The following is a 24,496-nucleotide window of genomic DNA, read 5'->3' on the forward strand; positions in this document are numbered from 1 at the left end:
TGAATAATTAGCATTAAACAGCCTATAAATATTTTATTTTCTAAATCATAATGTCCTACCTTAATATACAAAAGAATACATATCAGGAATAAAATTTACTGAATAATAATAATAATAAATAAAATGTTAACTTGCAAGGTGGTAAAATCCGAGCAAAGTTAAGTAAGCTAAGTAATTTATTGGTTTTCGACTACCCCCAACAGTCAGCCAATGTTACTACCTCGATCGGTTAACAGAGAGTTAACAGAGTTAGGGTTAACGCCGCTGGCTCTCAGCTTGAGTTTGTCATTCCGCACGGAAAGCTCGTCGCGAACGCACGTAAAACTGGGCAGCGGAGAAATAAAATAAACATTTTCAAGTTGGCCCGCAGAATAAGCCGAACGAGCGCTTAATCATCCAAAAGAGTCCAGCGATCGAGTAGCGCGTAACCTGTGCGTGAGTGATAAGGAGCTAATTGATAAAGGAAGTGACGGTGCCCGCATATCTACATAAATTCGCAATATGGCACTGCGGAAAAGTTTGTTCCTCAGCAGCGCACTTCTGTTGGTTCTGCTGCTGGCGGAGTGTAAGTACCACGACAGATAAAAAGATATATCCACAGTGACAACGGGCGCAGCAAGATATATAGACCCAAACGGAGACACGCACACTCGATGTTTCTCCACTTCTGCAGCGAAACTAGTTTGCAGCGCAGCTGGATGGGATCGAGATGGAGCGGCCACTTGGCTAGACAGCTAACAGTTTACGGTTCACCCTTTGCCTTAAGTGCCAGGCCAAGATCGAAGACCAGGTCCGGTTCGGGCCGCCTTTGTGGCGATGCCCGCCCGGTTTACAGCGCATAAATATGGGGTTTTATTGAATGGGTCGACCGCCCGCCGTCCCGTCGCAATGAATCGTCGTCCATCAAGGTCCCGCCAGGTCGCGAAATTAAATTGCAAGACTTTAATTCCACGGGGGGACTCCATCCATCCAGCTGGCTAGCAGTGCAGATAAGATTTCGCCAGGCCTGCTGCGCTATATTGGTAAATGATCGATACGCAGGCATTGTAAGTTAACAGTTGTGGTCAAAATAATAGGCAATGTTGTATAGATCCTGCCAAAAGATGGATAATTGGGTTTCAGATTTTTTTATTTAAATTATTAAATTCTAATAGTACAATTTGTTAAAATTAAAGCTTACATTCTAGCATTGGTTTTTCATGTTTTTTTTTTAGTTTCTAAGCTAGAAAGCCAGTTAATTTAAGTTATATATCATCTGGCCATAGGTTTTTTACATAAATCCTAAAATTTCCATACTTCTCCTGCATATAACCAACGAAATTACTTTATAACAAATAACTACCGTGCTTTCCTGCAGCTTACGAGGTGTCAGAACTTTATGAGCTGGGGTTTAACTTATATTATTTGTGCTAAAGATGTTAGCACCCGCAACTTACTGATAAGAAATTCCCGACTCTTTGACACTTGTCAAAAGTGGATCAAGTTTTCTTCGGCTCGAGGCTTTGGCCTATCGTCACGTACTGAATTCAAAACTGGGTGACTTACGAATGTCGAATGCAATAAATTGCAAGACATCATGGCTGTATCATGTGCTTTTTACCAATTTAATTGGCTTTTGTTTGTGGAATTTTTGGAAGCTCACCAGCTAACGCGCGATTTTGACGCGATTCGTGAGCGGTTTATGCGAATCCCAAAGCGATTGGCATTGGCGAATCGTTTGTGGCATTAGAAATGTGTTTATTGTCTGAGTTCTGCTATATAGTATATATATATATACGGACAGGTTTGCAAAACAACCATACGTATTCAAACAAATCTTAAGGTGTACAGTGGCAGTGATTGAAGTAGGAATGGAATGCTTAAAGTTGGTTATTGAGTTTCGGAAAATAGGATATAGGATATTGCTATTAAGTTCATTATACAATATTTTTAAGTTGCACATGTTTTCCCTATTTTATGGAAGCCAGCATTGCTATTTCATTGACCTCGTCTGTGCTAATTAATGCTGTTTCTTTGAGCCGCAACACGCTTTAACTTTGTTTGCCAGCAAGCGTAACCCCAAATTCATTGTCAACTGATAAAAAGCAACTCGTATTGTCTGGGTCTGGTTAGTTCTGAATAAAATCGCAGTTGGCTGATAAGGAAACATATCTGCAATTTGGCTGAAAGGTGCTAGTTGCGGAATCTCGGGGTAAAGGGTAAATATTTGCGCTTCCCCTGAAACCGAGAAGATCTGTGTTTTCTTATTCAGGTAGCACGATAAGCTGTAACCAAATACCGGCTAATTCAACCGAATGCATTATCTCATTTCGGCTTAATTGCTTTCTCTTTTAGCCCAAGCCAAGCCCTCGCAGGACTTAAGCAAACCGCAGACGAAGGAGGAGCTGAGTGATCTGGCGGCAGGAGCTGGAGCAGCACGAGGAGTGCCGGTGGCGGCCAAAAATAAGACAGCTGTCGTGGAGGTGAGTTGGCCAAACAAAACGCTGGGCATGGGTAACTGGGCCAGGCCAAAAGAGAGCCGGGCAACGGGACAACTCGACAAAGCCAGACCAAAACCACTCCGACTGGAATCAGTGACGCACTGACGCACTAAGTAACGAACGACCCCAGAAGCTGAAATACGAGCCAGGCCAAATGCATTACTGCATTTCGGGTTTATTTTTACCCAGAACCGGAAATTTACGCTTTTTAAAAATGTTTATTTACTTTTCACTTTGATTTAAATGCAAAAGCCAGCAGAAGACACGCGCAGCGTTCGCCTTTTAAGGGGCTGCCAAGAAACGCTTATAAAGACAAAAATAAAAAAGCTCACGCACAGTAACTTTGCATAAAATTATAAGAAAAAAACTTGGTCTAGAGGGGGGTGTGCCCCCCTAACGCCTTAGTCACGAAACTCCATCGGAGTGGAGGCATTATAAATGCGGGAGATAATACCCCAACCATATTGCCCGCACTTGGGTGAGTCACCATGGAATCGGATTCTAGGTAATCCCTCCGGCTGGCGTGACGTTTGAATGAATGAAGTTTTGAAAACCCCTTTGGATCCCCACAAGGGTAATCCCCAATCAGATTACGATTTTCGAGATCTCCCAACTCGATCTTGTCACCTTTTTTTTGCTTATAATCGTTAGTTGTTAACAAATCGGCCAATTACACGAGATGGAGCGGCTAAAAAGCAAATGAGATTGAGACAGAGACAGTAAAACCAGTCACGTATTGTTACTGGTAATTACAAAAGTTTGTATCTCGATCTCGACGGTCATCGGGGTCAGCAATCTACATATACAAAGGGCAATTGGGGATACAAGATACAAGTTATAGTAAGTGAGAGTGATCCCTGGTAGTCAGCATTTGGCAAAACAACTCGGTTTTTATTATGGAAAAATAGTAGGGGTAACCTAACACACATATTATGCAAGATAAGTTCGAGCGACCTTACTGATAACTTGGCTAGTTTAGACAGCTGGAAGTGAAACTAAACTGAGATGAGTCCAATTTCCATAGCTGTTTCGCTTGGAAAGCAGACTGTTATCACCTTAACTCGGGTAATTGAGACATAAGTAAGGTGAGTCTCTGCTTTAGGCGATGATTAATATTTGGCTTACGCAAAGCCTCGAAATTTTCAGTTGTGAGTCAGCGAGGCTTCCGATTTCCATGGATATATTTCAGTTTTAATTGTTAGTCTCGGTTACCATGTCAACTATCTGGCTAAATAGAACGCTCAATTTTAAAGCGTACTGGTTGAAAACTTGTTTAATAACAGGGGAAAGTAATGAGTCTATTCAAAGCAATTACAATTTGATTATGACTTTTTTTAACAATCTCTAAAATTTCTACTTATGAGAAGCACTTTGAAAGCCGGATTTTTAAAGATACTATATTCGCTTGCATAAGTAAAGATGATCTCAAGAAGCTAAAAGGCACTTTAAAAAATATTAAACACGCCCCCACAATTCAGTGACTTTTGCACCGCCCACTTTCAAATGTGAGTTCCAAATTCGGCATAGAACTCGCATAGAATCACGTGCCGTTTGAAAATCAATTACTCAGCCGACAGTGAAAGCAGCAACGATGACACGAGCCTTCTTTTGCATACACAGAGAAAAATAAATTGACGCAATGAAAGATAATTTATAGATACATACGAAAATATGACAAATAATTAGTGAACATACGTTAAATTCAGCTTAAACATGTTGATCGCTTAGTAATGAAGCTTGACTAATATTTGCATGTTATACTAACTAAAATTGTATTTTATTTGAATCGCAGGATACTCCCTACGATTCCGACTCGGAGGCGGAATCGGAGGAGCAGCTGCATCGGTCGTATCCCCACCGCGACGAGGACCAACTGAACTCGGCCACCAATTTGGTCTTGGCACAGAACTACAAGTACGATGTGGAGATCCTGGAGTCCGGCGATGCCGACCAAGACGACAGTAGCATGGATGACGTGGACGATCTGGAGGAGCGCTTCAAGGGACGCGGTGTGGTCTTCAGCACGGACACCGAGACCTTCGCCTCCGAGAACATCGAGATGAGCCCGGTGGTCATGCAGCCGAATGCGGTTAGCCAGGGACACGTGCTGCTCGGCGTCGTGGTGGTGGCACTGGCCTTGGTCTCCATCGGCCTGTACGCCGGCCTGGTCATATGGCGCTCGCACCTGGAGTGAGTTCTCTTGGCTAATTGCTCTAATTTCCAGAGTGCTAATTCATTTACCATCTCTTTTCACCATCACCAGGCAGCGGTATGGAATGCGCGAACGACTGGTCAACCACGACTTGGAGGAGGAAGCGGCTGGTGTCGACGACGTCGATTATCACGTCTATGCACCGACCACGACGCCGGCTACGCCTAGGGCGTAGTCCGTTTCGAAATCTGGTCCGATTCAATTCGATTCGATTCGATCCGATCCGACGGTGGGCTTTAATTGGACCTGGTTTCGGTTTAAAGTGCACACTCACCACACAATTCAGACGAGACGACGACGATGACAATTCATCGCAGCCTCAGCGAGGATGGTGGAGGAGAGAAGGTGCTCAATCGTCTAATGTATGCCATAAATTTCCACGACAAGTTGAAAAGCATTCCGCTTCCCAATTACACTCTAATGGCGTTGCTAAAGGTCACGCCGATTTCTAACAGCGCAGTTGACAAGACCAATTAGTTAGTAAGTTTCTGTGATATTGTTCTAGAGATTCTTTTGTACGTCCTTGCACTAACAATACGCATAGAACCCAAGTTGGTAATCGATAATAAAAACTATACGTAAATGTAAATGAATATTTTACTTTGGCGTTTTTATTTCGCGTTATTAATGGATCTTTTTGATGGTGAGTTCTTGTAAGTTACTTTTTTTTAAATCTTTTATGATTCACACAGCTGCTTAAAGCTCTTTGGTTTTCAAATAATAATTTAAAAATAACCAAAGAGTTAACTGGTGTGTTTGATTCATTTTGAATTTTTTTGGATATAAATCTTTTTTACACTTAACACACTCATGTAAGCCATTAAATCAAAAATAACCACACAAAGAACGAGTTACACACGCAATGAACTGCAGCGGAATAAGGTATTTTTGGAGTTAACATGCTATCATACATTTACTTTGTTTTTATTTTTAATGCAATCTATTATTCTTTCTTAACATTAAAATAAAAAAAGCTTATCCTTTAAAAATTGAAATAATTTGTTTTCGTACATATATTTACGCTTTTGAATTTGAACTAGGCGCGTTTTCTTAATTAACAACACTGGAAGAATAACTAAAGCGCAGCCAACTTTGCTCAGATTGCTCATGGGTACCACAAGATAAAGAACTAGTTCACAAATAAGAATATTCAACCAAAACACCTTCAAGCTGACAGATAACTAGGCAAAAGTGGTTATCCAACTCACTTAATAGCTAAATTAAACCTTTGTATAGCTTCATTAGAACGATACATGGAAAACGGAATCTTGACAAGCAACAAGTTTGCTGCATGCGCCGGAACCAGTTCGCAATGCCCCCAATTCGTCCCTGTCCAACACTGCAATCAGCTGTTACCTGGCCAACGCGTTTTTTTTTTGGCCTGCACTTTGAACCCCGAGGTTTCGTGCGAATAAAGATACGGATTTGAGTGCGCCTGTCCGCATTCCCGCTCGTCCCGCTCCACCATCCAATCGCCGTCCATCGCATTTTCGGTTCAGAATCCCGTGGACCTTGCTGCCGTGCACATCGCATCGCATTTCCACAGCTGCGTTTTTCAGCATTTTCGTTCGCTCTCTCTCTCTCTGCGGTTTTTTAAGAGCGCTCCGTTCCGCTCTCCCTCGCGCGCGCTCCCCTCTAACGGTTCCATTGATAAGCAGCGCCACCCGCAGCCCCTGCCCCGCCCCCTGCCGCTCATATTCCGCCCCTCGCATTTCGGAAAGTGCAAACCAAAGCAAAGCAAAAGCAAAAACGAATCAATCAATTAAGATAGTACGCCGAATAGTGCAGTGCGTGTGTTAATTAATTTTGGTTGCCATTTCGCACATTCTGTGTTTATTAATTGGCAGTGCATAGTTTCCGGCGGAAAACGGCAACTTTCCGTTCATTTTCGAGCTTCCGTTTGTCGGCCAATTAGCAGCAGGTCGACAAAGAAATAAAACAACAACAAGCGCAAAGGATAAGCCAACATGACGCACTGGGAGGACTTCTACAACACGCACCTGCCACCCGCGGACTTCGAGGACAATCGCTCTCTGCTCAAGGAGTTCTGCGAACGGCACAACAAGCTCCAGAATCGCATCGTCCTCGTCACGGTGAGCTGGGATGGTCCAAATCCGAATTAGGATTAGGATTAGCACTAAAGAGCCACTGTACTCCCTTAATTAACTGCCCAAGCTGGTGAAAGCTTTCATGGGGCATTAAAAACAAATGTGTAAAGTGTGGAAGTGAATAAATTTAAATTGGCTAGAACAAAGTTCGAAAACAAGGGGCACCAGAAATGCATAAACAATTAGCATTTTGTGAATGGAAAAAACAAAAATTGCTAAGTGTTTTTTAAACTTTTGTACTTTTAAAAGCAAAGAACACATTTTTGGTAGTTTTTAATTTAATCTTAAATCTAAAAAATTTAATCTTAGTTAAGTTTCAATAACCAAAATGTATACACGCTTTTCCACTTTAAAAAGCTGCTATGCATGAATAATATATATTGCAAATATCTGCAAGTCTTGCAGATACTTTATTCGCCTCCTAAAGCTCAAAGTTAAATATGAAATTATGTGGGTCAACTGGTGTTTATTCACTGGGGGTCAGCCTAATCCGAACATGATTTACGCAAATAGTTAAGAACGAGGCACATTAGTTTCTCTCTATAAGATTTATGACCAACTTGCTGATTTATTTGCCTGATTTGAATAACTAAATGCTGCTAAATATTTCCTTTTACATGCAAGTAACTTGGTTATTCTAAATTGTTTTATAAGAAATTATAGTAATGATTTTCACAAAACTGTTATTGTGCATAAGAAAGAATGCTAAAGGGGAGAAAATACATAAAAGATACAAAACAAGAGAGAATCAGTCGAGTTTTTCGACCATCAGATAACCGCTACTAAGAAGAACATTAAAAAATATGTATTTAATATTAGTAAAAATGGTTAGAGAAAGTCTGAAAATCGTAGAGAATCGTATCTAAACTGAATGGTTTAGCTTATGTAGTTACAAGTATCAAAGCGTTCATACGGACAGAAATACGGACAAAAGAACGGACAGACAAATTCACCCAGCTAGTGTTCCTGTTATTACAAGGATTTCAGCGATTCAAGTATGTCCTTTCAACTCTACGAGTAAAGGGTATAACCTACACGGTCATTTAACCCCATTTTTTGAACATGAAAATTAAATAGAGAATAGAATTTAAAAGTAGCTTTAATTACAACATGGGAGGTGAGGAAACAGAATAAATAATATTAAATAGGAGCAAAGAACAGAAGTACCATAATTAACTTTATCTAATATAGCCCTAATTTGCGCTACAATTCCAGTCCGGTGGCACCACAGTTCCCCTGGAGCACAACACGGTGCGGTTTGTGGACAATTTTAGTGCTGGAACGCGCGGCTCCGCCTCGGCGGAATACTTCCTCGACCACGACTACGCCGTGATTTTCATGCATCGCCACAAGTCGCTGGAGCCCTTCACGCGCCACTTCACCGGCCAGCAGTTCTTCGACATGCTGGACATTGCGGACAACAGCCAGAGCTCGACGATAGCCATCAAGCCGGACTCGGTGGACGTGTTTGCTCCGGTGCTGGCCAAGTACAAGATAGCCCGCGAAACGCAGATGATCCTGTACGTGAACTTCACCAGCGTGGTGGACTACATGTGGCTGCTCCGCGCCGCCTGCGAGTGCCTGGCCGCCTTCGAGGAGCGGGCCGTGCTCTATCTAGCCGCAGCCGTATCCGATTTCTACATACCCGAGGACATGATGGTAAGATGAGACTCCGGACGATGCCGGATGAGGCGGGTGGGTGGTCATGTGGGAAATCTCGTAATTGATTGCGCTCCTCACTGCGACGAGTGCGGAATGAGTGAGTGGAAATTGGTTTTTATCGATTCCCAAAGCTGCACTGCGGAAAATTAAGGATTTAGTACATTGTACCTAAATTAAGGCCATTGCATAGTGATTGTGCATTCGTATTGATTTTCAAAGCAGCACCTACCAGTTGACATTGCGAAAGCGTCAATCAAAATGCTGATGCATGGAATGTATCATATGTATGTATAATGCACTTTAAACTACTATTTCCTCGCAGTGTGTTTCTAGTTGTTTTCGCTGCCCTTGTGCCTGGTGCTCCTTCCGATTCCCGGTCGCTGTGCAAGTCCCCGGTCTGTGACACATTTCCTCTCCACATTATTGACGTTCGACTGGGCTAAGTCAACTATGGCTGCTGCTGCTGCTCCTCCAGCTCCTCTCCAGTTCCTCCAGTTCCATCCGCTGGCCAGCAGGAGCCTTATCACAGGCTGTCAGTGTCACTCACGCTGGCCTTGTGGCCTTGTCCGCCAGCAGCCTTAACATTGTCATCGTATAATTTGATTTGCATAATTTTGCTTGTTAGCGTGTTTCTGTTCCACGCTTCACTAGATTGCCGCCACGCCTTCCACCCATCTAGCGCCTTTCTAGTCTCCTTTCACCTTTCGCTTTCATCCAGCCCTCTGTTCATTCAGCTGGGTGGTGTTTACCTGTCAGGAGCCCATCCTCCGCCGTCTGTCAGCTGACTTGTTGGCGCAGCAGCAAAAGGCTTTCAAGTGCATCAAATGTCCATTGGTGGGGCGTGAATGGCTCCGCATGTCAGCCCTCCTTATTTACCCGCCCGTTTTGCATTTGCATACCACATCCCACATGCATTTTATTCGAGTGCACAGTCGAGGTCAAAGTTATAGCACTCCAATGCCCGGGGGGAACCTGGCTGGTTCTAAATCATTTTCTAAAGTTTTCCGCCAGTTTTAAAGCTTTGCCAGTTTAAATCAATAGAGAAATGCAAAGTATGCTGAAAAATATGCTTTGGAAATGTTCTTCAATTAATTTAAGATTATGGAAGGAGTGTATTTTTGGGTAGAACACAACTAGAAACTGTTTAGAGCAAACAATTTAATCCATCAGGCTTATGTTTTTACACAATCTGTATTCCACTTGCTGGATGCTATGGTCTTGCCACCGCCAGCCATGTGAGCCTGATTCTGATTCCGATTCCGAGCATCGTCGTGGCATTTCCTACGCCTTGTTTCCGCTCAGCTCGTGCATTTCCGTTTCGCTTTTTTCGCTTAAGACATTCGCCCGCCCACTTTGTCGCTGCCTGGAACATGTGTCTATCTGCACGTGTGCCTTGGCCACAAATGGTCCGTTCGCTTGATTAAATTGTTAGTTGCTCTCACGGCACATTGCCTTGGGTGAAATGTGGTATATGGCGAAAATGGCGCAAATGGCCTGTTGATGTTTATGCACGTGTCTACTCAAATTTATGCGCATATTTGGCATCATCTTTGAGTGCTGCTCGGAGCCTTTCGCCGTTGGCAATTCGATTTTCCCACGATCGATTCGAATTTGCATAATAACCTCTCGGGCGATGTATAAATAGAAGCAGTCAAGCTCGATGCATCGAAACTGAAGCGCGCTCAAGCGGTTTTTCGAGTGGTTTCAAGGACTGCCTGCCAGCTCAAAAGTAGGCAACTATAATCTATTTTCCCCCATTAGCTAGCTGGTCGGACAGAGTTGCTTGGAAAATTGAAAACTCATTCCCAGAGATCGGGTCGCCATTTCGTTAGCCTTAAAGCCAAGGTCAGCTCCCGTACTGAATTTTAACAAGTCAAACCGCAGCCCAGACACGTTTGCCAAGCCAATTGGCAAAGTTTGTCGTTGCTTACATAGCAATTGGCTTATGTACTGTATATATACTGTATATACTTTCGAGATGATACTAAAAATTGAATTTCACAATCGCATCAACGCGACGCACACGCCTTCCCGAAAACATGGCCTAAAAGCCTTTACAAATTTATGCACCGGAAGTGGGGCGGGACAGAAGGCAACTTGCTTTACAATTTGAATTAATTCAGCGCCCGGGGCGGTATGTACTCTGGTTGAACCGAATGTAAATTGTACTCGTAATAAGTAAAAACAAACAGAAAATTAAAAGAGTAAACTAAGCGGAGGCAGGACAAAAGGCGACGTGCCGAAATCCGCAAATCAAATCAAAAGATTTTACAAGAGCACGCCTCAACGCACATTCATAGTGTAGTTGAATTCTTTAGGGGGGAAAAGCGGCAAAGCGGGAAAGCTGGAAAAGCAAGTAAAACAAATTCAATGTCAACAGCTGCTAGCATTCCCCACGGAGCACCACGACCCAAAAAACGTTCCCCAAAAGCTTAAAGTTCCCATCGCATTTCGCATTTCCTTTCGCTTTTCGTTGTCAACTTAGTGCCTTGAGCTACATTTTTCATTTCTCCTCGCCCAATGTCCCGGCTACTTAGGCGTGTCCGTCCGGCTGTCCGTACGCCTGTCCGTTTGTCCGACCGCATTGTCCGGCTGTGCCCGCTTTTGTATGCCGGATAAATGAGGCTGGTCAGCAGCTTAGAGCAGCTTACGGCGTTGCCCAGTTAATGAGAACAGACAGGGGGCGCTCAACAAGTTGCTGGCAGTCCACATGGCGTATGAGAAATATTTTTAGCAAGGCTTTAAAAAGAACCTTGCCCAGGATGTGCAGCCAGGCGTTTGTCGTTAGCTCATTACGGCTGAGTTATGCTTTCAATTAGTTGTAATTCATATGCCACGTGGCGGCAACAAAAAAGAAGCGAATAAATACGCAAAAAAAAGCGAAAGCTGAAAGACAGCCCTGGCCTTTCATTTCGCTGTTTGTCTGTGTGTTTTGCAAGGACACTTTGCTGCCCGAGTGTGCGTGCGAGTGTCTGTGTGTGTGTGTGCTGCATTGTGTGTGTGCTCGTCCTCTCCATTTAAGAGGATGTTGCCGCGTTGGCTTTTGTGGGCAACGAACCAGCCAACCACCGAACCAATCCCATCGCGTCGCATCACATCGCGTATACGCAACGTGGTCCCATCATTCCATTAAAACACTAACCGCTGTCAACGGATTTTCAGCCCACCCACAAAATGCAATCAGGAGATGGAGCGCCGACGATTTCGCTGCAGCTGGTGCCAAAAATGCTGGCGCCCCTCGCCAGCTTGTGGGTCCCGCACGCCTTTGTGGTGTCCTTTAAGCTGGAAACGGACGAGAGCCTATTGATTGTGAAGGCACGTGACAGCCTCAACAAATACAAGCACAAGGTGAGTTCGCTCGCAGCCGGCCGGGAAACACCTAATACGAATCCTAATTTCTTCCGCGTCATCATCCAGCTGGTCATTGCCAATGTGCTGCAGACACGCAAGCATCGCGTGGTGTTCGTCACGCCCACAGATTCCTACGAGCTGCATTTGACTCGCGAACAGACGCTGCAAGGACTCGAGATCGAGGAGCCCATCGTGGCCGATGTGGTAAGTGAATAAGTGCCATAATAACTCAAATGTGTCCGTTTCGTGCTTAAATGTGCATTAAAGCAGAGCAAGTAAAAGTCGGGGAAATTCAATTAGGGTTTCTAAATATTTAAGTAAATACTATTTTAAATAAGCTTGCCTATCATGTTCAAAGATTGCTTTTAAATAGTTCTGATTGTTCATGAACCATTCATTATTCGCCTACTTAACAAAAATATATTTGAGGCTCAAACTAACTTATTTTTATGATTTTTTTCAGGTGCAAAAGCACGGCGAGTTCATCAGCAACGCCCAACAGCGCCAATGACCGTTGTCGATGCGCCGGAGGCCACAGACGCAGCATCAGCACCACCACCATCAACAACTGGCCACCGGTGACGAGGACGAGGATGGCGGCGATCTGGATCGGGATCCGTATTGCGTGACCAGCTCGCATTATTGCCGCGTTCTGAACCCGGGCACGCCAGGCTTTGCCCGCAAATATTGAGCAGGTTATATAGTCCATAGTGTATACTGGAATGTGGATGACAGATATTTACATTCGCTTCATCCTTGCCCTTTGACTTTGAGTTCCCGCCACAATTTATCTATCTATTTATGGTCGCGCCTCATAATTGAGGTGGCACCGCTCCATTAGTCCATTCTCCTGTTGTTATTTTTTCTTTTTGTATTAGTTAATGTATTGGTCTTATTGTTGTCCTGAGAAATGATGTCACTTGTATGTATCCGCCATTCCCTTGGCTCCTTTTCTTATCTGCCTTTGTTTGCCGGCACGTTTATGTCATCGAGTATACGCAGCGTGTTGCGCAGACATCAATAAGCGATTTTGATTTATGTTTGTGACAGAGCTTATGATGCTTATACATTTAATGAAGCATCGATCCGGCGCACTGGAATTTAAATCCCCCACAACACGTGTGTTTTGATATCCTTAAATCGGAGCAGCGACAAGCTGCATGCAATCGCAATTTGCCGGACGTTGTGTCCCTGGACAACTGGTGCTGGTGTCAGTGGCAGGCGACGCGACAATTGATTTGCTGTTTTGCATATATGGGTTGGAAAAGAGTGGCAGCTTTGCCCGTCTAATGTCCTTGTCGGCTCAAATTTATGGCGGCCCAAGCCTTGGCGCCTGTCTATCCCAAGCAGGTCAAGTGCCACCGTGCAAAGGTCAGCTTAAAGCACCTCGAATTGAGTTTGAAAGCGGCGTAGCGCAACCTAATTAACATCCCACACTCACACAGGCACTGAGTTATTTCTTGGCCAGGCTAAGATAGACTGGCGCTGGGGCCTGGCTTGCCACATCCGTATCCTCAGGGTCCTTTGCGGACGGCCGCCTTTCCACATTTTTATAGCATGTTATGTCGTTGCCACGCCCGTCGGCCATAAGCTCCATGCGGCCCGTCTAAACGGGCCTGTGGTGAAGGGTTGGCGGTGGATTTGTATCCTCCTTTCATGGAGTTGTAACCACTTCCGTCCCGCCCGCATTTGTGGTTTAATTTTTCCAGCCCACAACTATGCAGTGCTTTGTGTGCCCGGCCGTTTTGTTTTCGTTCGTTCTGTGGGCCGGGCAAAAAATTCACATTTCTTTGTGACGTCACATTTTTTGTGGGTTTTGCTGGGATGGTTGGCTGGGTCTCTGCGTTGTTGGGGCCTGCATCAAATTAAATTTTATTGCGCTCGCACGCACCGCAAACACAGTCCTGGGAACAGATACCGAACAGGGGAAACAATCACACATGTGGCTTAGGACTTAAGCCAGGCTCCGCATTTCCTTCGTTTTCACTTTCCTGTTGCTCGGGGTTTTTATGGCCTCAGCTACCTTAGTGTGTGCACCCACATATCAAGACTCCCCCCATGTGTACTTCTGCCCGCGTATATCGATTGTGCATTAAAGTATAAACATAAAAATTCAGTTTGCCAACATGAGTTGCGTACAATAAAATATGTATAACTAGCCAAGTGTGCGAACAAGATGGGAACTGCGGACGGATGGTATTTGCTTTTACTGGCAAATGGTGTTTTTCTTTCTCAATGATTACTAAGAGAATACTTAAGCATGCTTAAGCATAACTAAGCTACTTAAATAACAAATAAGTTTTCGAACCATACATGTAAATTCGAGAAGAACCTCTCCATATCCGTAACTTAGGACTGCATTTGATGAACGGTCAGTCCGGATAAATTCTTAGTGAAATTCAAGATTTATTAAGCCTAAGTACATGAAGGAATTTCAATAAAAAAGAAAATCAAAAGTTCAACAACTCTTCAAGTCATCTACGTATATAAAATCTATTCTCTATACATACATGTACTATATTATCCAATCGGGGAATAAAACCAAGTGAACCAATTCGTTAAAGTTTCAATATCCAATTTGGACCAACCGATAAGAACAAAATTAGAAAAAATACGAACAAGCTATATATATATATGTATATGTGTATATCTCGATGTATACCTTAAAATATAAAACGAAACAAAGGAATTTCCATTGAATATTTACTCTCTACAAGCATTTTGCCCTCTAAGCTAGATACATAACTATTTTATTGTTGAAAACGAAAACACCCAAATCCTATTGTACGCAATGCAGTTTTGGTCACTGCACCTGCCCTCTTTCTTACCGGAATCCATGAGCTGTTTAACTGTAAAACTGTTGTAAAATGTTTACCAAAAAATGTACCATATGCCGTACTAAGGTCTAGTATCCGTATACATATACATCTACAAAGATACATCAATATATATATATTTGAATGTGTATTAAACTGGAAATGAAATAGCTTTAAATGTATAGACAAACGACTGTGTGTTTCATTTACTAATGGATTGGGAAACATGTCGTTTTTAAACCATAGTATTTATTTACATACACTCGCCTTAATGTTATAATTTAAGACATTTTAATATGATTTTTGTGCTTTCATAAGTCGCCTCGTTGCCTTAGAACTATTATGGACTGGCTCAATGGTATCACAACAATTATATCTTGACCATCCATAAATCGCTTTTTTGCCAAATTTATCTATAGCTTAGTTGGGTAAATCGATGAATTTAAACTTGAGCGGAATATTGGGCAAGTTGATCAATGCAGATCGGAACGCATTCTCCGTGGGATAATTGAACTCCACGTTGAAGTTGCGAATCAGACGAGCGGTACCCAATTCCAGTTCCATTTCCACGATGCGTTTGCCCACGCACATCCGAGGTCCAAATCCGAAGGGCAGGAATACGAATGGATTCGTTGACTTCAGTTCATTCGCCGGACACCTCGATTCCGAGTCCTTGGGACTGCGCAGCCAGCGTTCCGGCAGGAACTCGGATGCTTGTGGGAAGTACTCATCCCTGGTCAGGGCGTTCAGAGGAACGATGTTCACGTAAGTACCAGCTGGCACTTGGTATCCACTGAGGACAGCGTCTCTGGAAAGGACGCGAGCGTTTCCCACAATCAGGGGATACAATCGCTGGGATTCCTTTATACAGGCGCGCAGATAGGGAAGATTCTTCATCGATGCTTCCGTAAACTCGGAATCCTTGTTGGGCAGCACCTTCATCACCTCCTCTCTGAGCCTGGCCTGCTTCTCGGGATTCTTTGCGAGGCACAGCAATAGCGCTGTAAAGGTGCTGGAAGTCTGGAATGCAAAATGTTGAATTACAAGACGGCTTTTGAAGATCGTAATACCAATAACTCACCGTATCAACTCCTGCCATTAGCATGTCCATGGCCATGACAGTGGCCACTTTTCTGTCTACCTTCAGCAGTTTCTCGAGCACACTCTGTTCATTCTCCGGACGCACCACGCCCTCCTTGGCCTCCTTGTCCAGCCGTTCTATAGCCTCATCAACGTAGGCCAGAGTCACTTCCTGAATACCATCCAAAGCTCTCATCAATCGCTTCAACTTGGGAGTTTTAATGTAGCGCCACGGCGAGGGCTTCATTTCCAGATCGGCGGATACTATAAAGAACTCATCCAGGTAATGGAAGAGCTTGAGTGCCTCGCTTTCCTTATTTGAGTTCTTGAGCAAACCCAGTTGCTTATCCAGGGCCACCACGGATACGGATTCCAAGGTCCAGCGGTTAATGGTGTCTATGAAGTCGTCGGGAGCCTCAAGAGTTTCGGGATCCCTCAGTTCGAGAATGCTGTAGAGGAAGTTTTATATCTTAAGAATATATTATACGGCTTTTGTGAATGTATCTTACCGCTGAACAAACTCCTGGTTGACCTGCGACATCTTCTTGTAGTACAATCTCACATTTTTTGGCTGCATAAGCACGGGATTTACGACGGTTCTGAAGTCGCCCCAAGGTTTTCCTTGTGAGGGAATGACGCCCATGACGCCCTGGTAGAAGTCCTTCCTGTACTCCTCGCGGTGGTAGAGCAATGTATAGTTGCCTGGACGATTGGGCCACACACCCTCGTTGCGAAATACCACCTCGAAGTCTTTGGGATTGTGGGTGCTTAGGAATGGTGGGTTACCCATAATACCGGGCATAAAGAATATATCGCCGTAGTCCTGTCTCATCGCCTCAAACATCTCCATCAGTTCCATGTTCTTGTATTTCCCACCCGGCATGGACATTTTCATCGACAGTGCCCACATATTGAGTCGAGGGATCTGCTCAAATGGCTTTGCCTGCAGCCATTCCGAATCCTCTCTAGCTTCGGCAGTCGCCACATTAGTTTGCCAGCGCTGGAAATATCATTTATTGATATAAATATATATTTTGGAGCACTTTGTATGCTGAGCAATTAAACAGCAAAATAAAAATATGAAGCAAAATCAGCTCAAGATAAACGGACTGATAGTTCCTAGATTAGTTGTTTATATTAAATACAAGCATTCACCTTTTGAGTGGCGAGCGAGAGAGTCGCTTTTTGCGACTGAATTAATGATAGAGCACTGCGCACTTTTAGCATTTTCGCGATGATTAGAACTTTTCCGGCTCACCGCCCAAACAAAACTGTGAACCGTGCGTTCGTTCTACTGACTTTAAGTCCTAAGGCCGCGCGAGCTTTGCCGCTTAATTGGTTGATAACAGCACACAAACAGAGAGATAGCGACCCCACGGAGAACGGGCGTATAAACAGGTTCCGGAGAGCTTATTTGGTAGTTCAAAAAAAAAAACAAAATCATTTATTCAATTAATAATTGAGCAAAGAGTTTGCTAGTTTTTAATCAAATTCAAAAAGATTTTGGAAGCAAGTATGCAGAATTATTATATTTAAAAAAAAAAATGTTTAAATGGAACTATATAACTACATATATAACAAACACATATAACTCGGGGGTTGCCCCTTTCATATCGGTCAGTGTCAATGCCAGCAATTTTTTGTCACCATGACTATTAATAATTTCCATGCTGGGGAAATGTTTGGCCATAGCTAAATTCTCTCTAGATATTTATTAGTAAAAGTTCGAGGCGTTTAATTTCGAAATTTTTGCAATAGTTTTATTTCAAATATTTTCATTTTTTATTTGTTATATTTTCGAACAGAAGGACTTAATTACTTTTCAATGCAATGATGTATATATGTAGAAACAGCATTCGTTTAACAATACTTATTATCTTATCACAACAGATATCTAATATAAAACACATTAGCTGGACACATCTGTAAACTTAAACTTGAGTGGTATATTGGGCAGGTTGATCAGAGCGGAGCGGAAAGCATTCTTTGTGGAATGGTTGAACTCCACGTCGAAGTTGCGAATCAGACGAGCGGTACCCAATTCCAGTTCCATTTCCACGACCCGTTTGCCCACGCACATCCGTGGCCCAAAACCGAAGGGCAGGAATACGAATGGGTTCTTGGTCTTCAGATCGTTGGCCGGGCACTTTCCGGCGGAATCGCTGGCGTTTCGCAGCCATCTCTCCGGCAGGAACTCCTTGGGCTTTGGAAAGTACTCCTCGCTGTAGAGGGAGTTAATGGGAATCATGGACACAAGGGTACCAGCAGGTACGCGATAACCGCTAATTACGGAATCCCTAGTCAGCCCGCGTGCATTTCCAATTACAAGAGGGTAGATACGCTGGGATTCCTTTATGCAGGCACGCAGATAGGGTACGTTCTTCATCGATGCTTCAGTGAACTCGGAATCCTTATTAGGCAGCACTTGCATAACCTCCTCCCTGAGCCTGGCCTGCTTCTCCGGATTTTTGGAGAGGCACAGCAATAGCGCTGTAAAGGTGCTGGAAGTCTGCAAATGTATAATCTTCCTATTATAAACTCCATAAATTATGTATGATTCCTTACAGTATCCACTCCCGCCATGAGCATATCCATGGCCATAACGGTGGCCACTTTCTTGTCAACTTTCAGAAGTTTCTCGAGGACACTCTGTTCATGTTCCGGACGTACCACACCCTCCTTGGCCTCCTTCTCCAAGCGTTCGATCGCCTCATCTACATACGATAGAGTAATTTCCTGAATACCATCCATTGTTTTGAGCATTTTCTTGAGCTGTGGTGTCTTGAAGTATCTCCAGAGAGAGGGCTTCATCTCCAGATCGGCTGAGTGCAAGAAGAAGTCGTCCAGGTGCTTGAAGAGCTTGGTTGCCTCGCTGTTCTTCCCCGATTCCCTAAGCAGACCCAGCTGCTTATCCAGGGCAACCACGGATACGGATTCCAGAGTCCGTCGGTTAATGGTTTCCAAGAAATTGCCAGGCACCTCCTGAGTGGTGGCATCCCTTATTTCTTTAATGCTAATGTGAAATATTTAAATGCAGAAAATTGAGAAATGTTTTAAGTACATACAGCTCCACAAATTCCTGGTTAACTTGCGACATTTTTTTGAAGTACAATCTCACATTCTTGGGCTGCATCAACACGGGATTCACAATGGTGCGAAAGTCTCCCCAGGACTTTCCCTGCGAGGGAATGATTCCTTGAACACCCTCGAAGAAGTCCTTTCTGTAAACCGTTCGATGATAGCGCATTATATCGCTGCCCGGTCTCAATGGCCACACACCTTCGTTGCGGAAAACCACCTCAAAGTCCTTTGGGTTGTGTGTCATCACAAAGCCATCACTTCCCATCATTCCGGGCAAAAAGAATATGTTTCCGTAATCCTGGCGCATGGCGTCCATCATTTCCGTTATCTCCAAGTTCTTGTACTTCCCACCGGGCAGTGCGCTTTTCGCGAATAAGGACAAGATATTTGCCTTCGGAATCTCTTCGAAGGGTTTGGCCTGGAGCCATTCCGGATCGTTTCTGATCTCAGCTGTTGCCACATTTGTCTGCCAACGCTGGAAAATGATCCAATCAAGAGTTAGGTATTTTTCACGTAGACATACACATTATTGTACATTCTCATTTCAAATTACTCGTAAATTGCCACTGTTTTTAAAACAAAACATTATTATTTGTTTACCTGTTGACATGCTGAGAAGACGGTGGCTTTTTGCGACTGAATTATATTTAGTGCGATACGCCCTTTCAACATTTTGCACGCTGTCTAATTCGCGGTCAAAGTGAAACTACTCATACCAGTTGTCTGTTTTATAAGCTTTATATATCTGTGCCGGACGAGCTTTACTATACATTTGAGGAAAACAACAACCTCAAAGATACTTTCGGAGAGAGAGAGCAGCAAACAGGTTCGCTTTGAGAATTGCTAACGAAAACATATGGCAAACATTCGGTCATTAAAATATACATATTTATGTATATTTCTGCGTCTTAGTTCCGACTAGAATATACCTTTTTTTAAGATTTATCTTTAATGGATGGGAACTATATCTTTAAGCATTAAATGGTGGTGAAATATTTAAAAAAAGATCGAAAAGTATATAATATATATTTTGTATGTAATAAATAACAACGTATCTAGTGTTATCATTAAAATCATAGTTTTTCTAGTCATGCACGTTAATGCCCATTAACTTATATACCCAAATCAAATAATAAGTAATATCGCTGATGGGAGTGGTCAAATCTATTGGCATAGGTTCAAACCAATTGTTCGGCGAAAGAGAGTAAGTTTTTGGGCGAATATTTTATCTAATCAGCTGGCTTCCTAACGCCAATTCAGCTGACAAACAGTTTTTTTCAATTGCAAAATTTAAGTTTACAAGTATTAAAAATTGCATCAGAAAAATTGAACATTCGATCGCTGATTAGGTGAGGTACGTATTTTTGTGACGCGGAATATGATTATCTTTATTGTGAAGAATAAAAGTTCTGTGTTTTAGTTTTCCATTTATTTATTTAGACTGTATTTTATTTATGTTTACCATATATGTATGTATGTATTTGTTCAAACACCAAAAAGTTTAGTTTCGCTTATCAAATTGTTGACATACTCACAGATAGTACACAGTTGCCATCTTATGAAGTATACAACATTTCGTCCTCGAATAGTGATATATAAATATTCGTTTAGATTAATGACTTAACAATAGATTACTAATAAATTAGAGTTGCACAAATCGTTTGAGTTTGCATTCGTTAAGCATATTTTTACATGACAATTTCCGCGCGAAACAATTTGGCACGCTGGGCAAAGATATAGATATATGTACGTATAGTATGTTTTTATGGAGCGATTCAGAAGATATTATTCGTTGACTCTAAGGACTAAGTGTCTATGACAGTTTCGTATAGTATTTAAATGATAATTCCTTTAGCATTGAGCAGGCTTAACTGGCAAACTGAGTGGAACTAATCCTGGCTGGCAGATCCATTCATCTGCTGGTAGTTGCACACGATCTTTGCCGCATCGTTCATCATCTTGGCCGTGGAGCGGACGAGGAACATCAAATGACACTCGTCGTAAACGGTCAGCTCGACCCGGGTACGCACCAATCCGTGCAGAACGGTGGCCCTCTCCAAATCCAGCCAGCGCTGGAGGGCTAGCTCCCGTTCCTTAGCGGATCCGGTGAGCGCCACATCCGAAGGGCCCCACAGTACGAACTCCAGCACTGCCTTCGCCTTGGACAGGGACTCGGCTCGCTCCTGCTGCAGAATGTCCGCCAGGATGGGCGTGATCTTTGTGGCGGGCAGCATGTCGGTCAAGGCCGAGTGGGCACATTTGCAGAGCGTACCCATGGGCTCATCGTCGTCATTGTTGTTTCTAAATTGGCAAAGCGATTATCAGTAAGATTTATAGACAATATTTGATCTCAACTCACCCCTGCAGCACACAGAGTCGCGCCTGGGCGTCCTTGTTGTCCATGTCTTTGGACAGCACCACATTGGACAGACTGAGCGGCGTCTCCTCGATCGCCTTGGCCTGCAGGTTCTTCATTCCGTTGACCAGCTGCAGCATGATGAAGGCCACCTCCCGCGTCATCACATCATCGAATGCAGGCATGGCATTTGCATTCGTTGACCCATCTTCTGCGCCCATCGACGTGGCCGAGGATTCTTCGTTCAGTGTACTTAGATTCTGCACCGAGACTACATTCCTAAGATTGCCAGCAATTGAACCATTTCCATCCTTCAGGCCACTGAGATTCGGAATCGAGCCGCGGAAATTGAAGTTGCTCTTGTCCAGCACCTGCGACTTGCCCTTGAGTATTGATCCGATCGATTGTAGGGTCTCCAGCTGCAAACGGGGCAACACCGAGATGGTGGCCTGCAGCAGGGTCACCTCCGTGGAGGGCATCAGCGGCAGTTGATAGCTGGGCACCAGGTCACAGAATTCGGTCACCGGGTTGAGCACATCGCTCACTCCGCCCGACAGCTGGCTGAGTTCCCCAGCCACGCCGCCCAGCTGGTTGCAGTCGGCCGACAGGGCCAAGGTCACGGGCGAGGAGCTCCACAGGGCGGCATGGAAGGCCTTCTTGCCCACCACAAATGCTTGGGTTCCCTCCAAAATGGTGAAGTCCTCGTAGCGCAAGTTGATGGCATTGGCCAGTGGACGCAAGGCGGCCGGCACCACTGGAGTTTGCTGAAGCTGGTTAGGAATATAATTAGTTTTGTTTGTCTTAAATGATTAGTATGTATATGCCCACCTGATCCAGCACCTGGGCGAGGGCCTCGTGATTGGCCACCACCACGGCGGTGTAGTTATCCTCAATGGTCTTGTGCACGACACTGCGTCCCTTGCGCATGCGCAAACGATTCGTGGCCTTGCTGCGGTTCTTGTTGGCCTGCGAAAGTAAACGTTTTTAATAAGTTTATGCCTGGCTGTAGTTAATGTTAAGATTGAATTCACCTGTGGCATGCCCCAAACGCTGTCGTTGATGTCCGTGGCCACATCGCCGCCCGCCTCGCTACCGTAATAGCTGTACGGAGCATAGATATCGAACTCGCCCACCTCACTGCCCGCATAAGAGGCTGAGATGATGCGTGGAATGTTGGCTAAAAGTAGGGATTAGGTATTAGACTTTAGTTTCTATGAGTTTATTTCTAGCAAGGATCTTATAACCTACCCAAGCTGTTGTTCAATCCGTAGTTTCGCACCGGACCATACTCGCTGCGCGAATAACTGGCAATGGAGGCCGTGTCCGAGTAGATGTTGTTACGTCTCATGGCCTGGGTCAATCTCTGGCCAGCCACGGACAGATCGATGTTGCTGCGCGTGGGCGGCGGAGGAGGAGTCGATGTGGAGGGCGTGGGTGTGGTATTTCCATTGGCAGCTGGTGGCGTCGGGGAACCCATCTTCACGAACTCGTACATGTTCTCATAGTCGCGCTTGTCCTTCAGATAGCTATCGATGGTGCTGTTGATCTTGCGGACTGAGTCCTTGAGACTGCTGCGCTGGGCAGCATCCGCTGCATCCATGGATCGCTGCTCGAAGATCTCCAGCTTGCTGGAGATCGACATCTTCGGTTCGCTCTTCTTTTGGGGTATGCGCTCAAAGGTGCTGGTCCTGCTGTTGGCAGTCGATGCGGACTTTCCTGCCTCCTGACCACTGCTGCTGCTGTTGGCATTGGTCTTCCCCAGCGTCTTGCCCTGATCCGTGGCTACATTGTCACCGTTTGACGAGCAAATGGAGATAGTGTCGGTGAGGACTCCGCGCTTGCGCACCAGTTCCAGTTGGGCCTCCCTTTCCCGCATGCTGGCCGTGCGCTCCGGCTTTCTGGGCGCAATCGATGAGCGGATTTCCCCTGTGAAACATAGAAAATTTGAATGGTTCCTTGAGATGTATTGCTACTAGTCTAAGTAATTAATAACTCATCAAAATTGATTATTATGAATGTGCAAACAACATTGAATGGAATTTAGTGAAATTATGAAAAACTTATTATCAAAATTGGATTATATTAGATTTTAGTTAGAAAAATATAAAATTTTATAGTCCTTTAAGATATATTGTGATGAATCAGATTTTTATTAAGTTATACTATTTTATTTGAGTGCAACGCTTGAATTAATTAATAATTGTATTTTGTAAGTCAAAATTTGCATGTGAAGACAAGCACCCGGGTGTGCGGGCACCCTCTGCGTCGCGGGTGCCGATCACACTCGCCACTCATAACGGAGGATAAAGAAGACAAACAATCAGTAAAAGGCAAGTGCCTAAAATAATACATTTATTTAAATAATAAAAAAACAAAAAAAAAAAAAGAACAATATAATATAGACACCCAGTGTTTGGCGGGTGAACTTAGAGTGCCAGTGGCTTGCTGCAGTTCTCTGGTTTGCTGGCACCCGAGAATTGCGGAAAATCCGGCTCCACCCTCGAATTTCTTCACCTGGGGGCCAAGTAGTTAGACAACCTGTGAGTACTAATTGCGATTTTGACCCACATTCGTGCCAAATTACAATTCGCATGGTGCTGCTGCTGCTGCTGCTGGTGGTGGTGGTCAGCTCGAATGAGGTTGCTCTCGGATCTGGGTCTTTCTGGCTCTTCACCGTCCTCGATATCTAACAAATGGCTCCAGGTTGGGGTCTGGAGTATAGCTTTAATAGCACGACCAGGTTCCAGGTGCCAGTTGCAGCGGCAGGTGTAACAAGTTCTTGCCGCATTCGCTTTGACCGCAAAGTGTCAGGCCAAAAGAAATGGGTCTCTGGTCCGCCAGTCTGGCAGTTTCACCATTTGGTTCTTTCCACCGACCAACTATCCGCCATCAACATGTGGTTGGTTACCTCATTGGTTCGGCCTGGCTTATTTTCGTTTCGATTTTTTTGTTGCCTTACTCGAGCGCTCATCTGGCAAAATATTTTGCTTTCTGGCTTGGCCACTTAACCCAGTTCGAGCCGGCTCATCACACTCGTTTGGATGCGGCGGATATGGTCATAAGTGGCGTACCTGTACCTGTATCCGTACTACGCTGAGTGTATTTGTTTGTTCGCCCGTTATATTGATTAAAATGCGTAACTTGTTCTGCGTTTGGGTTTTGGGTTCTACTTTCCGTGGAGTTGCTGGCACAGCTTTTACCATTTACTGCAATTTTATTCGTGTTTCTTGTGTTTCGACTCTCGCGTTTCGTGTTTGTGGCTGCAATTGAAGTCAACAAGTTGGCAGAAGGAAGTGGGTGAAGTGGCCGAAACCCTTCAGACCCACATATGATACATGTACATACGATAC

The 24,496-nt window shown here is 44.1% G+C and overlaps 5 protein-coding genes across 5 annotated transcripts in view; 2 read left to right on the top strand and 3 right to left on the bottom strand.

Annotated features, from left to right (window-relative positions):
* Positions 1-278: 278 nt before the first annotated feature.
* LOC117142394 lies at positions 279-5,285 on the top strand. The gene is made up of 4 exons (XM_033306341.1): positions 279-565; positions 2,335-2,462; positions 4,273-4,670; positions 4,744-5,285. The coding sequence occupies exons 1-4, from the start codon at positions 502-504 to the stop codon at positions 4,865-4,867; spliced, it is 714 nt and encodes a 237-aa protein (XP_033162232.1). The 5' UTR covers positions 279-501; the 3' UTR covers positions 4,868-5,285.
* Positions 5,286-6,042: 757 nt separating this feature from the next.
* On the top strand, positions 6,043-14,811 carry LOC117143583 (phosphopantothenate--cysteine ligase). Its single transcript, XM_033308331.1, has 5 exons — positions 6,043-6,785; positions 8,016-8,459; positions 11,625-11,810; positions 11,880-12,017; positions 12,277-14,811. The coding sequence occupies exons 1-5, from the start codon at positions 6,660-6,662 to the stop codon at positions 12,322-12,324; spliced, it is 942 nt and encodes a 313-aa protein (XP_033164222.1). The 5' UTR covers positions 6,043-6,659; the 3' UTR covers positions 12,325-14,811.
* Positions 14,812-14,865: 54 nt separating this feature from the next.
* On the bottom strand, positions 14,866-16,936 carry LOC117143582 (probable cytochrome P450 12a4, mitochondrial). The gene is made up of 4 exons (XM_033308330.1): positions 16,865-16,936; positions 16,219-16,709; positions 15,711-16,158; positions 14,866-15,649 (listed from the first exon to the last, which is right to left on the bottom strand). Exons 1-4 carry the CDS (start codon positions 16,934-16,936, stop codon positions 15,050-15,052), a joined length of 1,611 nt encoding a protein of 536 aa, XP_033164221.1. The 3' UTR covers positions 14,866-15,049.
* Positions 16,937-17,467: 531 nt separating this feature from the next.
* Positions 17,468-19,501, bottom strand: LOC117145239 (probable cytochrome P450 12a5, mitochondrial). The gene is made up of 4 exons (XM_033310815.1): positions 19,391-19,501; positions 18,775-19,265; positions 18,275-18,722; positions 17,468-18,218 (listed from the first exon to the last, which is right to left on the bottom strand). The coding sequence occupies exons 1-4, from the start codon at positions 19,460-19,462 to the stop codon at positions 17,619-17,621; spliced, it is 1,611 nt and encodes a 536-aa protein (XP_033166706.1). The 5' UTR covers positions 19,463-19,501; the 3' UTR covers positions 17,468-17,618.
* Positions 19,502-20,210: 709 nt separating this feature from the next.
* The window catches only part of LOC117142783 (pneumococcal serine-rich repeat protein), a 35,098-nt gene continuing 30,812 nt past the window's right edge, over positions 20,211-24,496 (bottom strand). Inside the window, exons 4-8 of the mRNA XM_033306974.1 lie at positions 22,395-23,072; positions 22,178-22,323; positions 21,975-22,112; positions 21,150-21,916; positions 20,211-21,091 (exon numbers count right to left, since the gene is read on the bottom strand). Of these exons, the coding sequence (XP_033162865.1) occupies positions 20,680-21,091; positions 21,150-21,916; positions 21,975-22,112; positions 22,178-22,323; positions 22,395-23,072 (2,141 nt within the window). The 3' untranslated portion in view covers positions 20,211-20,679. The remainder of the gene's footprint in view (positions 21,092-21,149; positions 21,917-21,974; positions 22,113-22,177; positions 22,324-22,394; positions 23,073-24,496) is intronic.

This window comes from Drosophila mauritiana, chromosome 3R, assembly GCF_004382145.1.
Source record: "Drosophila mauritiana strain mau12 chromosome 3R, ASM438214v1, whole genome shotgun sequence".
NCBI lineage: Eukaryota > Metazoa > Arthropoda > Insecta > Diptera > Drosophilidae > Drosophila > Drosophila mauritiana.